At 37.7% G+C, this 13,812-nt stretch overlaps 1 protein-coding gene across 6 annotated transcripts in view; it reads left to right on the top strand.

Moving 5' to 3' along the window:
- The window catches only part of APP (amyloid beta precursor protein), a 284,040-nt gene that overhangs the window by 74,518 nt on the left and 195,710 nt on the right, over positions 1–13,812 (top strand). For all 6 annotated transcript variants that reach the window (XM_004062633.5, XM_004062636.5, XM_004062637.5 and 3 more), the window contains exon 3: positions 6,174–6,303. In XM_004062633.5, coding sequence (XP_004062681.1) covers positions 6,174–6,303 — 130 coding nt within the window. The remainder of the gene's footprint in view (positions 1–6,173; positions 6,304–13,812) is intronic.

The raw sequence follows: 13,812 nt of genomic DNA, 5'->3' as shown, positions 1-13,812 counted from the left end.
ATGGCGATGTGAGGCACACTGATGATAAATACCAGAAAACATTCCGTAAGAGGGGTCAGCATTATTTCACTGTGTGCAGAGGAGGTTTGTCCATGTGGGGGGACCCTAATGGGCGTAGGCATTTGAAGTGTAGTCTAAGGGATCTTAGGTAAGAGTGTGTTTGGAACACAGTGTATGTATTTATACAGCAAATGCTCTGTGTGGCTATAATTTAGGAAAATTTGTAGGAATTGAGGACAGCTTATTTTTCTACTAGCTGACAGAGGCTTGGGTTTGCTTCTGCTTTAAGTATAAGTATCTCGAGTCCTTTTTTAAAAAGGAAAATCAAGGAAATAGTTGGAATTGGGTTTCACATAAGAAACATTTTAGAAAAGAAGGGGAGTATGAGAGTTAGGATTTGCTAATGTTTGCTGTATTAGCAAATTATTTGCAACGCTTGTCATATTAGCAATACATGTATGTTTTGGAAAACACATGCAAATTAAGCAGCTTAAGAAACTTTTATCTTTATTTCCTATGCAAGATTTGAGATGCTGCAAAGAAAATATTAAAACATTGAACCGATACTTACAGTAGTCCTCCTGTATCTGCAGAGAGGATACCTTCCAAGACCCCCAGTGAATGCCTGAAACTTTAGATAGTACCAAACCCAATATATACTGTTTTTTTCCTATAGGTACATACCTGTGATAAAGTTGAATTTACAAATTAGGCACAGTAAGTAATTCACAACAACTAATAATAAAATAGAGCAATTATGACAGTACGCCACCATCACTACTCTTGCACTTTGGGGCCGTTATTAAGTCAAATAAGAGTTACTTGAACACAAGCGCTATGATGAAGTGATTAATGGCAGGTAGCATGTACAGCATGGAGACACTGGACAAAGGGATGATTCACTTTCTGGACTGCGTGGGTTTGAGATTTCATCACACTGCTCAGAATGGTGCACAATTTAAAACTTATTGTTGGCTGGGCGTGGTGGCTCATACCTGTAATCCTGGTACTTTGGGAGGCCAAGACAGGAGGATCTCTTGAGGCCAGGAGTTTGAGACCAGCCTGGGCAACATAGGATGACCCTATCTCTTTCTTAAAATTAAATATAGGCCAGGCACGGTGGCTCACGCCTGTAATCCCAACACTTTGGGAGGCCAAGGCGGGTGGATCACAAGGTCAGGGATCAAGAGCATCCTGGCCAACATGGTGAAACCCCGTCTTTACTAAAAATACAAAAATTAGCCGGGCGTGGTAGTGGGCGCCTGTAGTCCCAGCTACTCAGGAGGCTGAGGCAGGAGAATCGCTTGAACCTGGGAGATGGAGGTTACAGTGAGCCGAGATTGCACCACTGCACTCCAACCTGGGCGACAGAGTGAGAGTCCATCTCAAAAAAAAAATAAATTAATTAAATAAATAGAACAATAAAACTCATTTATTTATAGAGCTTTCCATTGAATATTTTTGGACTGAAACTATGGAAAGCAAAACCACAGATAAGGGAGGACTACTATAATTATGATAAAAATCAGGAACTTAATCTAGCCACGAGAACATTTGTATTTCTGATTATTTAAATTTTATTCTTGTCTAAAATGTTGAACTATATTTATATTTATATCTTTAAATATAAATGAACTATATTTATAAAGGAGCTATATATTTATATTTTATATAAATATAAATATTTTTATATCTATGTAAACATAAAAAGGCTTTTTTTCCTCTCTGGATGTTTACTGGGGTTATTTAATATAAACCTAGGGATGATATGGGGAATTTTTGTTGGAATTTTAAATTTTAACATGTTTGTTTCTTTTTTTGTTTTGTTTCGTTGTTTGCTTTCTGAGCTGGGAGTTGGTTGTGCATGTGGCAGTTGCTTTATCAAAAGGGTCTTGCTCTGCTTCAGAAGAAGTTTTGTTACCTTGATTGCTAATGTTCTCCCCCTTAAATAAACCTCCTGATGTTGGAACAGCAAAATTGCATTATGTTTGGAAAATCTAAATTAATAATCCCTTATCTCTGAATAAAAGTAACTGAATCAGGTTGAATTTACTGCTTTCATTTTAATAGGACAGTAGGAAAACCATGCATGGGCTTTATGTGGTTCAATTTGTTTTTTTTTTTTTGAGACCGAGTCTCGGTCTGTCACCAGGCAGGAGTGCAGTGGTGTGATCTCAGCTCACTGCAACATCCGCCTCCTGGGTTCCTGCGATTCTCCTGCCTCAGCCTCCCGAGTAGCTGGGACTTAACAGGCGTGTGCCATGACGCCCAGCTAATTTTTGTATTTTTAGTAGAGACAGGGTTTCACCATGTTGGCCAGGATGGTCTTGATCTCTTGACCTCGTGAGCTGCCCGCCTCGGCCTTCCAAAGTGCTGGGATGACAGGTGTGTGCCACTGTGTCCGGCCTGGTTCAAATTTTATAATCTCCACATGCATCTGCATATTAACAATTGTCATTGTTGGTGTTATAGAGAGAGAAGCTGAAGCACAGGAAATAACACGCATGTTCTAGATTTCCTAGTGGGAACTGGAAGTAAATTCTGTGTTTGGCTGATCACTGTATAAAGTTCTAGTACTAGTCTTTAGGGAAAAGCCTCATCTTCATGGATTTTAATTTGTCAATTTGCAATTCTACCTACTTGGAAATAGTCAACCTAATCAGTTACTGCCCTGTTGCACCAACTATTACCATAGGAATCTGAAGATGGTATGCAACCAACATGAAAAAGAGATCCTTTTCTCCTGTTAATCAGTTTGTACCCTACAAACAATTCGTTGGTTTTAAGTTGTATAGAGGGAACCATGATGTGAATATGCCTGCTACTGGGTTTATAGAAAACCGACGACTCCTGAGGAAATTCTCAGCAGGGTTGTCTTTCAGTGAAGTGGCAGCTAGAACCCTTTAGAAAGATGCAGTAACTCACACTTTACTGCACATAAAGTCATGTCCCTCAGGGTGGACTCTCATGTGTCATACAGTTTATGACTCATGAGTGCTGCAGCTTTGTGATCTAATAAACAAGTAAAGACGGTGGGAGAATTATATTCCTGTACAAAAAGCCACTTCACCTTTCATTATATGGGAAAAAAGCCATGGGAATATTAAATTTTTAGTGGCATTTTTAGAGCATTTTCTGTGATCTAAAGTGCCTGCATTGAGATATTAAGATACTTAAGAACAAAGTAAAGTAAAGAGAAGTATTAATAGCGGGATCCCTTTGGAGCTAGGTTACTGTGGCAGTGGTTTCAAGAATAACTCTCTCAGCACCCACCCCAGGATTCTGATTTAGAGGTTTTTTTGTGTGTTCTCTTAGCATATACCTCTACCACCGAATTTATCCCCTGCTGCTACACTGATTGATACCTTATTTTTAAATTTTTGTTTTTAAAATAGACGGTTTTTTTAGAGCAGTTTTAGATTCACGGAAAAGTTGAGAGGAAGGTACAGAGGTTTCCCATATACTTGCTACCTGCACACATGCTTAGCGTCTCCTATTATAAACATCCCCCCACAGAATGGTACATTTGTTACAATCGATGAACCGACATTGATACATCATTAGCACCCAAAGTCCATAGTTTCCCTGAGGGTTCACTCTTGGCGGTATACATTTTTTGGGTTTGGACAAATGTATAATGACATATGTCCATCATTGTAGTACCATACAGAGTAGTTTCACTGCCCTAAAAATCCTCTGTGCTCTATCTGTTCATCCTCCCCCTGCCCCCAACCACCCAAACCCGTGGCAACCACTGATCTTTTTAGTCTCCATAGTTTTGCCTTTTCCAGAATGTTATATGGTGGGAAGAATGTCATATAGTATGGAGCCTATTCAGATGGGCTTCTTTCACTTAGCAATATTAGTTAAGTTCCTCCATGTCTTTTCATGGGTTCATAGCCCATTTCCTTTTAGTGTTGAATGACATTCCATTGTCTAGGTGTGTACCCCACAGTGTTATTTATTCATTCACAGTACCTTATTTTTTAACTGATTTTTTTGGGGTCTGGGACTAAGGTGAGGTAAACAAGGCAGTCAGGAATTGAGATTAAGAATTTTTAATGTAATATTTTTAAAAATCAAAATTACTGTGAAAAAACTCCATGATGAACAAAATATCAACTTTTTAGACAAAGATTGAGTCACTCTCAATTGACATCAAGCCCATGCATAGTTTTCCTACTGCCTTATTAAAATGGAAGCAGTAAATTCAGCCTGATTCAGTTACTTTTATTCAGAGATAAGGGATTATTAATTTAGATTTGCCAAGCCCTCTGTGTCATGGACAATCATGAGCGAAATTCCGTGTATCATCTAACTTCCCATGGATGTTATCTTGCTCAGAAACCTTGTTCTCCCTCCAAGGAAGGCACTACTTCTCCTGTAGCCTTCTCAGGTCGAAGTTCTTTTCTCAAAATCCTCACAGCATTGCCCCTAGAAGTGGGAATGTCCTCTTTTCCTCTTCATTTCCTCTTTTCCTCTTCATTTCTGTTTCCAAACCACTCTTCCTTTCTCTTCCCTAAAAGCCCCCCCCCCCCCCCCCCACCTCAGCTTGAAGTGCATGCTTTCAGACAAATCACTTTGCTCCTCCACCTGTTGGTCATCTCCAGACGTCTTTCTCCCTCGTCGATGTTCACCATTCAGACTTTGAAGATTTTAGCTCCTGCCTTGCTGTCATCCGGTGTAGCTGCTCATTTGCTGATTCTTAAGTGATCCTAATGTTGCAATGATCCTTCCAGTATTCCAGTTTGTCAGTTCATGATTCTCATCCCTCCAGTGACCTTGTTTTCATCATTCTCCATCACCCATTGCTTACAATGGTCATATTATACTTCTTGCAATGACCAATCACTGCAACTCCTCCAAAATTTTAATTTCAATTATTTGACTCTCCAAGTACTACTTATTACCACCTCACTTTCTCCAGTCCTGTACGCCATACATTCGTTAGCCCCTGGAGTGTGATCAGTGGACTCAAACTCCACTGGTCCTACCACCTTTTACCTGTGTCTAATTCCCCTCATGTTCTCACTTTTGCCACTTGAGATTGCATGGCCCAGCATTCTAATCATTCCCTTGCTTATACCGTCACTTCTCTATTCATTGTTATTTATCTGGCAAAACAACCACCCTGTTGCAGTGCAAGGTTTATGCAAGGGAATGCACATTTTCAAAATAGATTTTTATGTTTATGTTTTTCTTTCAAATCTCTACTCATTAATAAATAGAAGTGGTTTGATATTTCACAAATTGATTTAATTGATCGAGTTTCACATTTCATTCTAAGTGCTCAGTTAAACACCATGATGTATTCACAACAGTAATCAAAGCAAGGGGCTGTAGTTAGTTATAGGAGCAAAGAGAATTTATGAGTTTATTTTTATCCAAATGACACCCTTGATAACTTTTCGATAAGTTATTTTCATGTAAATTACTTGGAATAAGAGCAGGATTTTTATATAGAAAGCTTTCTATGTGTCATATCCTGTAAAATGTTTGTCCGATTAGTGAGAGATAGGGGGAGGTTGAATTTTACTAAACATAATATCCCCAGGCATATCTACTGTAACATTTGTTTAGGACATTACAGACTATTATCCTACACCAATTTATTTCACATCAAAAATCACCCCATGCTTGTAAGAATCTTCCTTTCCCCCTCTTGTTTCTATTTTAGCTCCCCTGGAAAAATAATATTTTAAGTCTAAATGAGTACAATAAATTAAAAGTTGCATTGATTAATATTTTGAATGGAATGGCTAGATGCTTGTCATTTGCGTCTTTTTCTTTCTACTGAATTTCTTTAGCTTGGTCAGAGGTAGAGCAGGCTTGACTCTTAGGGGATAGCGGTACAGGTTGAGTATCCCAAATTTAAAAATCCAGAGTCCGAAATGCTCAAAAACCCAAAACTATTTGCATGTCAACATGATGCTCAAAGGAAATGCTCATTGGAGTATTTTGGATTTTGGACTTTCCGGATTTCAGATGCTCAACCAGTAAGTATATAATGCAGATGTTCTAAAATCGGAAAAAGTCAGAGACCTTGAAAGCACTTCTGGTCCCAAGCATTTTGGATAAGGGACACTCCACCTTACAGTGGAGGCTTGTTAGATGCTTGTAAATGCCAGCCCCTGCGTCAAGTAACAATTGATTCTTTTTGTGCGCTCTCCCAGGTCTACCCTGAACTGCAGATCACCAATGTGGTAGAAGCCAACCAACCAGTGACCATCCAGAACTGGTGCAAGCGGGGCCGCAAGCAGTGCAAGACCCATCCCCACTTTGTGATTCCCTACCGCTGCTTAGGTGAGCCGGCCGGCCGTGGGGCTGGTGTTGATTGGGGGCCTGGTCTTGAGGGAGGAAAAAGAGGATGCTCCTGTTAGGTCACATACACAGACTTGTTCTTCAGCACATTGCCATTCTGTGTTGTACTGTGTTTTGGACTCTTGCAGTTACATTCTGTGCACTGACACTAGAGGAGCAGTATTTTTGAGTTCCCTGCCTCAGAATGAATTTACCCAGGGTATATATTGAAATTACAAATTCCTGGGCCAGTTCCAGGACTCCTGAATGAAAAATGCGTATAGTAGCGGATCCGGGAATTCTTATTTTACCGTATCGCATAGATGATTCTCATGAACAGCGGCTTTGTGTGTTTCTTCACATAGACTTTCTAGAAGAAAGAATCTAATGTGAAGCTGCAGCATTTTGTTAATTTCTTAAAAAAAAAAAGGCTTTTCTACAATAACTACTCCTCTTATTTGGTGATAGTAGAGGAATTGGAATTGGGAAGGCTTTTTTTCTGCTTACATCAAACTGGAGGAAACAGTCGGATTACTAATGTTTAGTGTTTGTTTTGTCACAAACCTCAAATTTACCTCAACCTTTTATTTAAAAAAATTGAGTAGTTTTATGTGGTATCGTGCTCTGTTCCTCTGGAAACTGCCATACTCCATATTTAATCTAACTTGGTTATTAGTGTGTTCCTAGTTGTTGTTTTTATGTGACCAGTCATTGCAGAAGTCAAGTTCTTTGCTCTTGTATCTTACATCTAGATGTTTTCCGCAACTGTATTCATCAGTAGGCGGGTTGTAAATAAGGATATAGAGATTGTCTGTGGAGATTGTGGACAAATATTGATGTATATTCTGATGACTTCTTATAAAGGTTAAAAGGAATATTTCAAAGAAAATCCAACAGCAAACTTACAAAGTAAGGATAATTACTGAAGATTCTGGAGATCTATGTAATATATGGTCAAAAATGAATGTCCTAAGAGCATACTGATTGCTGTTCATTCATGTGTGTAATTTGAGACATAAAATGAAAACACTGGGCATTAGAAAGAAGATTTCACCTGGTGAATTTACTTACAATGTAATTTACTCACAAGGTAATTGACGAAGAGAGTGTAGAAAACTAGATTCTTAAACATCTGATAATTCAAGAGTTTCCTTTTTCCTCCTTATTCCTTGTTCCTATATGCTTTATAAGGCCTCAACTCTTTTCTGGTTGATCAAAAAGTGCAGTTTAATTAGATGAAAATAAGCAGCACTTAAATACTAGATACAGAACTCCTACTCAAAAAAATATAGAAGTCATCTGTCCCCAGGAACTGTGTATTTTATACTCACTTAGTTATTACACCAAGAAATAACACACAGAGATTGAACAATTCAGTGCAAGTTAGGAAGTAGATCATGAGTCTGTTAATTTGATGGGCCAGGCTTTGTTAATGATTTGTTTCTTTTGGTTCTTACTTACCTGTTCTATGAAGTATTCCAAATATATTTTCGTTAGAATGTAAGCTCACTGAGAACAGATAGGGCTTTGGATGGGCATTATTGCTCCTGGTATGACACTCAAAACTGCAGTCATGTTTCAGAAGTGAACTTAACATTTTACACAGATTTTTCTGCTTCATATTCTATTCAGAATGATTTGTATTGAAGTTGATGGAAAGATGAAATCCACATTAAGATTGTTATTTACTACCTAGTGCCAATTGTTGTAGCAAATATCCTTTGAACCCCAGGTCTATTTTATCCTATCTGTTGATCACTTCCTTTGCCCCTGCTCTTCAAGCCTCCTCATCTCTGAAAAGCTCTCCTTCCACTGGGCGTGGTGGCTCAAGCCTATAATCCCAGCACTGTAGGAGGCCGAGGTGGGAAGACTGCTTGAGCCCAGCAGTTAGAGACCAGCCTGGGCAACATAATGAGACCCCGTCTCTTAAAAAAACAAAAACAAACAAAAAAACCTCCAAGTGAAAGAACAGTACAACAAATAATAAAGGATAAAAAAGATGTTCTCAGATCTCAATATCAAGTCAGAAGATTTTATGATAATATTATAATTACACGGAGACTGTCCAAATATTTGTATTTGTTGTGCTACACTGCATTATGCACCATTTAGGGAAACAACAGCCTAAGTAATGTGGTTTTAAATAATTAATCTCATCTATCAAACACCTGTTTGATAGTAAAGTTAATGACCTGTCCTCACATTATGTTTTTAACCATTATGGAAAGAGAACCACTTGAAAATATACCATTCCACTGACAGATAATTACCCAGCTGTGAAGCACAGGCTGGAGACTGGCAAGGAGAAATGGAGAGAAGCCTATAAAATAATTCTTTCTCAGGGAAGGAGTTTATTCCTGCCAAGGCTTTGCCATCAATCATTATCAGATTTCTCTTTCATCCTCTGAACAGATTCTGGGCTCCTTTGATGTGGAGGTACATAATTCAAAAAGATGGGTCACTTGCGACATGTTAAGCTAATTTCTCAGTTCTGGTTTAGTGTCTGATGTGAAATGAGCATGTTGACACTAACTGTTCTTGACTACTATGGGACTGGATAATCATTCGCTATTTCCTGTAGGTACTTGGCCTGTTGAATCATTTTACCATATTTTCTCATTTTATGAATCACTGGTCGTTTTCCATTGGACCTGAAATTAGACCCTAATATGACAAGTAGAGCATATGTTGTCTCTTACTTTGTTATTAACCTTAGATTAGAATTAAGGAATATAGGTGCTGCTTTTTTCTTAGGTAGTGGCAAATTTTCCAAAGGTCTCAAGCCCAGAGTATAATACAGAGTTGATAAAATAACCTGGTAGAGTATGCAGAGCATGCCTTGTCTTTCAGGAAAAGGAATTGAAAAATATAGGTTTTTCAATAGGTGTAATATAGGTAACATAGGGACATAGGTGTAACTCATGTACATTTTACTTGCACTTAATAGACAGGCAGTGTTAGTTCTTCGTCTCTCTTCACAGGCTATACAACTACCAAGATCCAGAGAGGTTGAATCTCTTGCTGTAACTCACAGCAAATAAATGGGAGAGTCAGCACTACAGTCCAAGCTCTCTTGATTATTGGTCCAGTGTTTTTTACAGTATACACAAAAATTTGTTTTAAAACAAATATTCACTATGAATTAGAGACAAAGCACTAAAAAAAAAACTCACAGCTATCGTTGTGTTGACAAAGGAGACAACCATGACCTAGTATAGGATGATAAATCTCCATGTGATATGTTTTCTACTTTATAGTAGTAGTAGGTAACATTCTTACATATTATTCCTGCTTAACAAAGAATTACTGTTCAGCATTAACATAAGTATGCTCTAAAATCTCTTGGCTGTATCCAAATATATGTTTTAGACAAGAGTTTTTTTTTTTTTTTTTTTACTGACCTAGCAAACAAAATAAAATTATCTTAAACATTAAGCGTGTTAAAATTCAAAACAAAGCTTGAAGAGAGAAAAATGCTTGTTATGTGTGGCATACAACCTTCCTAACCTCTTTATCAGATGAAGGTTCCAGTGTGGCACTGGATTATTTTTCTGTAATATTTTGCCTTGGACATACGTGCTATACATTTCTTGTCTGCATGGGGAAAGTATGTCAGGTTGCTTTTGCCACTTTCTTCCCATGGAGTGGATAATTTCCCTTGAGAATAAGTTGGCTTTCTCATCTCACCCTTTGCTTTTGGTAGTAGCTCTGGAACCAGAGGGTAAGATTCATCTTAATCATGTGAACATTTTATTAGTTATCTCATGTGTGATTCAAGCACATCATTACTGTTGCTCAAGGAGAATATTTTCTTTGCAAAGCTTTCAACCCTTTCCATTTGAATGACTGCTCTTCATGGTGTAATAGATCCACTGTTGAAATTGGCACTTTTCTGTACTTGTCTCTGACCAGCAAAGGCAAGGAACATTGCGTAAAATAAATTACTGTTGAATTATTGGGGCAAAGTCAGGTTAATAGCTTAATCCAAAAAAGGAATTACAAGTTAAAGAATTTTACCTTAAATGTCATTCTGTTTCATTTTGTAATTAAGACTTTCCAAATGTGTAAGTAGTAATGACCAGAAATCTTATCAGATATGGTCAAATGAGAAAGGTATTCAATTCATATTAATTCTGAATTTTATTGTTTTAATACAATTTTAGGAAAAGCATGCCTTGTTTTCTGGGTTTCTTGGCTGCCTTTGTATCAATTATCTACAGCTATCTTCTTTAGCATGGAAAGGATGTATTTGAATACTATGACATATTATACCAGGGTAATTCTTTGAATTTATGTAAACAACAACTCTCTTGAGACACATCAGTACAACACAATAGTCAGAAATGTCACATGAGAGTTCACCAAACTTTAAAGATGGCGATGAGGATGGAAAAACATTTTTATTGTAGACTTTAAGGATCTTGTAAATCCCCGTATGTAATCCAGTGTGCTAGAGACTTGGTGCCCATGGCGCCTCCTCTCCCCACCGACCTGCACTGTGGAAATCCTACTAATTTTGAAGTCATGGGAGATGCATGTGTGGGACCTATACATGCACTGTGATGAGAACGATGACTTCATCATTCTCATTATTTAATGAGCCCGGCTGCTGCACACAAGAAGGATGCAAATTCTTGAATGTTCTTGATTGTTTACATCATGGTCTCATAAGGAATGACCGGAATTGCTGGGCATTTCTTCATCAGGAAAGGCTAATCAGCCATCCTTGGAGACACACCAGACTCCTTTATATGTGGCCTTCCCATGGGACCTTTGAATGGTCCACGTTAATCATGCTTCAGAACCAGTATACCAAGTAAAAGAAAACATGTCCGGAAAAGAAATCTTATCAGTGTTTATCTCCAAACAGTGGGATTACAGGTGATTTTGATTTTATTTAAGCAATTTTCTATGACTTTGTATAATAAATGAGTAGCTTTTATAATCAGCAAAAGATAGATATGAAATCAGTACATATAATTTTGGATTTGTATGTAGTACCATTGAAGGAGAATAGAAAAAAGTCCAAAGACTTGAAAGTCGACACAGAATGATCATTAATTTGTTTTATCTCTTGGTAGTTGTACTTTATGAGCTTTATACATACAGTATGGGAAAATACGCTTTAGTTTTAAAAACACCATGCTGCCAAAATAAAAGAAAATAACGTTCATTCATACGATCTTCAGCGAAATTTAAGCAGCATTAATCATCACTGATTCTTCAGGAAGATTCTTGATCTTCCTTAATTTTTTTTCCCTCCAGAATTGCATATGGCAGCCACATTTGTTTCAGGCCAGAAGGAAGAATGGGAAGAGCTTACATTTATCTCACAGTTTCCTTCTGGGTGAGGAAGACTTAGAAAGTGAAGCCCTCTTCCATTTGATTAAGCAAGAACACCTATAAAAATGGTGTCCTTCGGCCGGGCGCGGTGGCTCATGCCTGTAATCCCAGCACTTCGGGAGGCCAAGATGGGCAGATCGCAAGGTCAGGAGATTGAGACTATCTTGGCTAACACGGTGAAACCCCGTCTCTACTAAAAATACAAAAAAATTAGCCGGGTGTGGTGGCGGGCGCCTGTAATCCCAGCTACTCAGGAGGCCGAGGCAGGAGAATGGCTTGAACCCGGGAGGCGGAGCTTGCCGTGAGCCGAGATCGCGCCACTGCACTCCAGCCTGGGGGACAGAGCGAGACTCAGTCTCAAAAAAAAAAAAAAAAAAAAAAAAATGGAGTTCTTCTAGGTAGGTCATCCTCCATGGCTCACTGCAGCACTTCCTTGACCCTGTCCCAAGTTCCATAATTGCCTCAATTGCGTTGGCTTCTGCTTGATTTGCTTTCTAAAACTCAGGACAGAGGATGAGTTGAGGAGACTGACTTTTTTAACAATCGCATTTTGAAAAGAAGGAAGCGTAGTGGTGTTTCTTGGCTCCGTTTCCAGTTTTGTTTCTTTTCATTTTAATTATTGTACCTGGTATTGTGTCCTCTTTCTGGGACTTTTAACAACTAGTGTTTTGATTGATAAGAGCTCTAATAGCATGGATGATTTATACTTCATTACATCTTCAGTTTTGTCTTCTTTACTGGAGTTGTATTCAGGTGTCATTAAGTAACGAGGCATTAAAAAGAAACGATAACTTTTGAAAAACTGCTTTTATGGCTTATGAGTGGGCTTTGCTGATATTTTCTTGAAGCACAGAATTTAGGTCCTAGAATCATCTAGGACCTCTGTAGGTCCTAGGTGATAGGTGAGAAAAAGAAACCCGGCTTATTTGGCATGATATTGTCCCAAGGCTTGTTAGTAATTGCTTTGAAAAATGAATAGCAAGGCTAATGGACATCTGATTTGTAGTACATGCTAAGAATTGCAAATATGTGCTCAAAAGAAATTTCTCTGATTACAAAAGTAACATATATTCAACGTACAAAGTTGAGAAAATACAACCACTAGCTAAAAATAATCAAAACCATTTGGCTTCCTTGCAGTCTACATTTTTTTCATGTATGTTTTGCTTTTGTTTTTAGTGTTATATAATCGTTTCCTGTTTTGTGACTTGCTTTTTACACCTAACATTTTTAGAATACTCTATCTGTGAAATTAAATATTCTTGGAGAGCATAATTTTTAATGTAGCATCACACCAGACACTGTAATGTGTTTACTCTTTTTTATGGTCATTTAGGTGGTTTTCTTTATTTTGTGGTGGTGTAATAGTTGTTACAAATGATGCCGTGATAAACATCCTGGTAGATAAATTTGTGTTTAGTTGATTTTTATATAACAGTTATATAAAACTGTTATATAAGATTTGCGGAATGCCTTGCAAATCTTATAGTTGGTGTAATAAAATATATGTGCCACATAATTGTTTATGAAAATATGGAGGAAAATTTTAATACTGATTTATGATCCTGAGTTTAACATAAGCATGGATACCCCTACATTTAGCTATGATTTTTTTATTGATAGAGTAAAAGCGCCTGTAATTTCTACTTAAAGCCATTTAAAATAATTACTATTTAAATCTATTTAAACAATTTTAAATATTGCTTTTCCAAATTTCCACCTTAGGAAGCAGTTAATTGAATATTCTCAGAGAAATAAGTCCTACAAAATTGACCAATAAGAGGTCAAAGTTACGTATTCATTGTGTACGTTTTATTGATCACCCACAGTGTGTGAGCCCCTGGAGGTGGGTGAAATGTGGGCCTCCCTCTTACAGAGTTGATAGTGGGCCTGAAGGGGGATGGGATTTCAGCTCAGGAATTTAAGGAAGACTTGACAGGAAGTAGCATTGTGAGCCAAGATTTCAAGGGAAGAAAGGAGATGTATTTTAGGTATTCAGACAGAGGGTCAACAAAGTCTTTAAGGTAGGAACTGAAAGGATATGGGTAGAAGAACATGGTTCACTTTTCAGAAAGAAGAGGTAATTGGTCATGATAAGACTAGTAGTTTTAAAAAATCATTACTGTTTTCATTCATTTATAATGAATACTATTATGTTATAATTTTAAA

Source organism: Gorilla gorilla, chromosome 22, assembly GCF_029281585.2.
Source record: "Gorilla gorilla gorilla isolate KB3781 chromosome 22, NHGRI_mGorGor1-v2.1_pri, whole genome shotgun sequence".
NCBI classification, from domain to species: Eukaryota; Metazoa; Chordata; class Mammalia; order Primates; family Hominidae; genus Gorilla; species Gorilla gorilla.
Note: the sequence above shows the minus strand (reverse complement) of the source record. Positions and strands in the feature narration are given on the sequence as shown.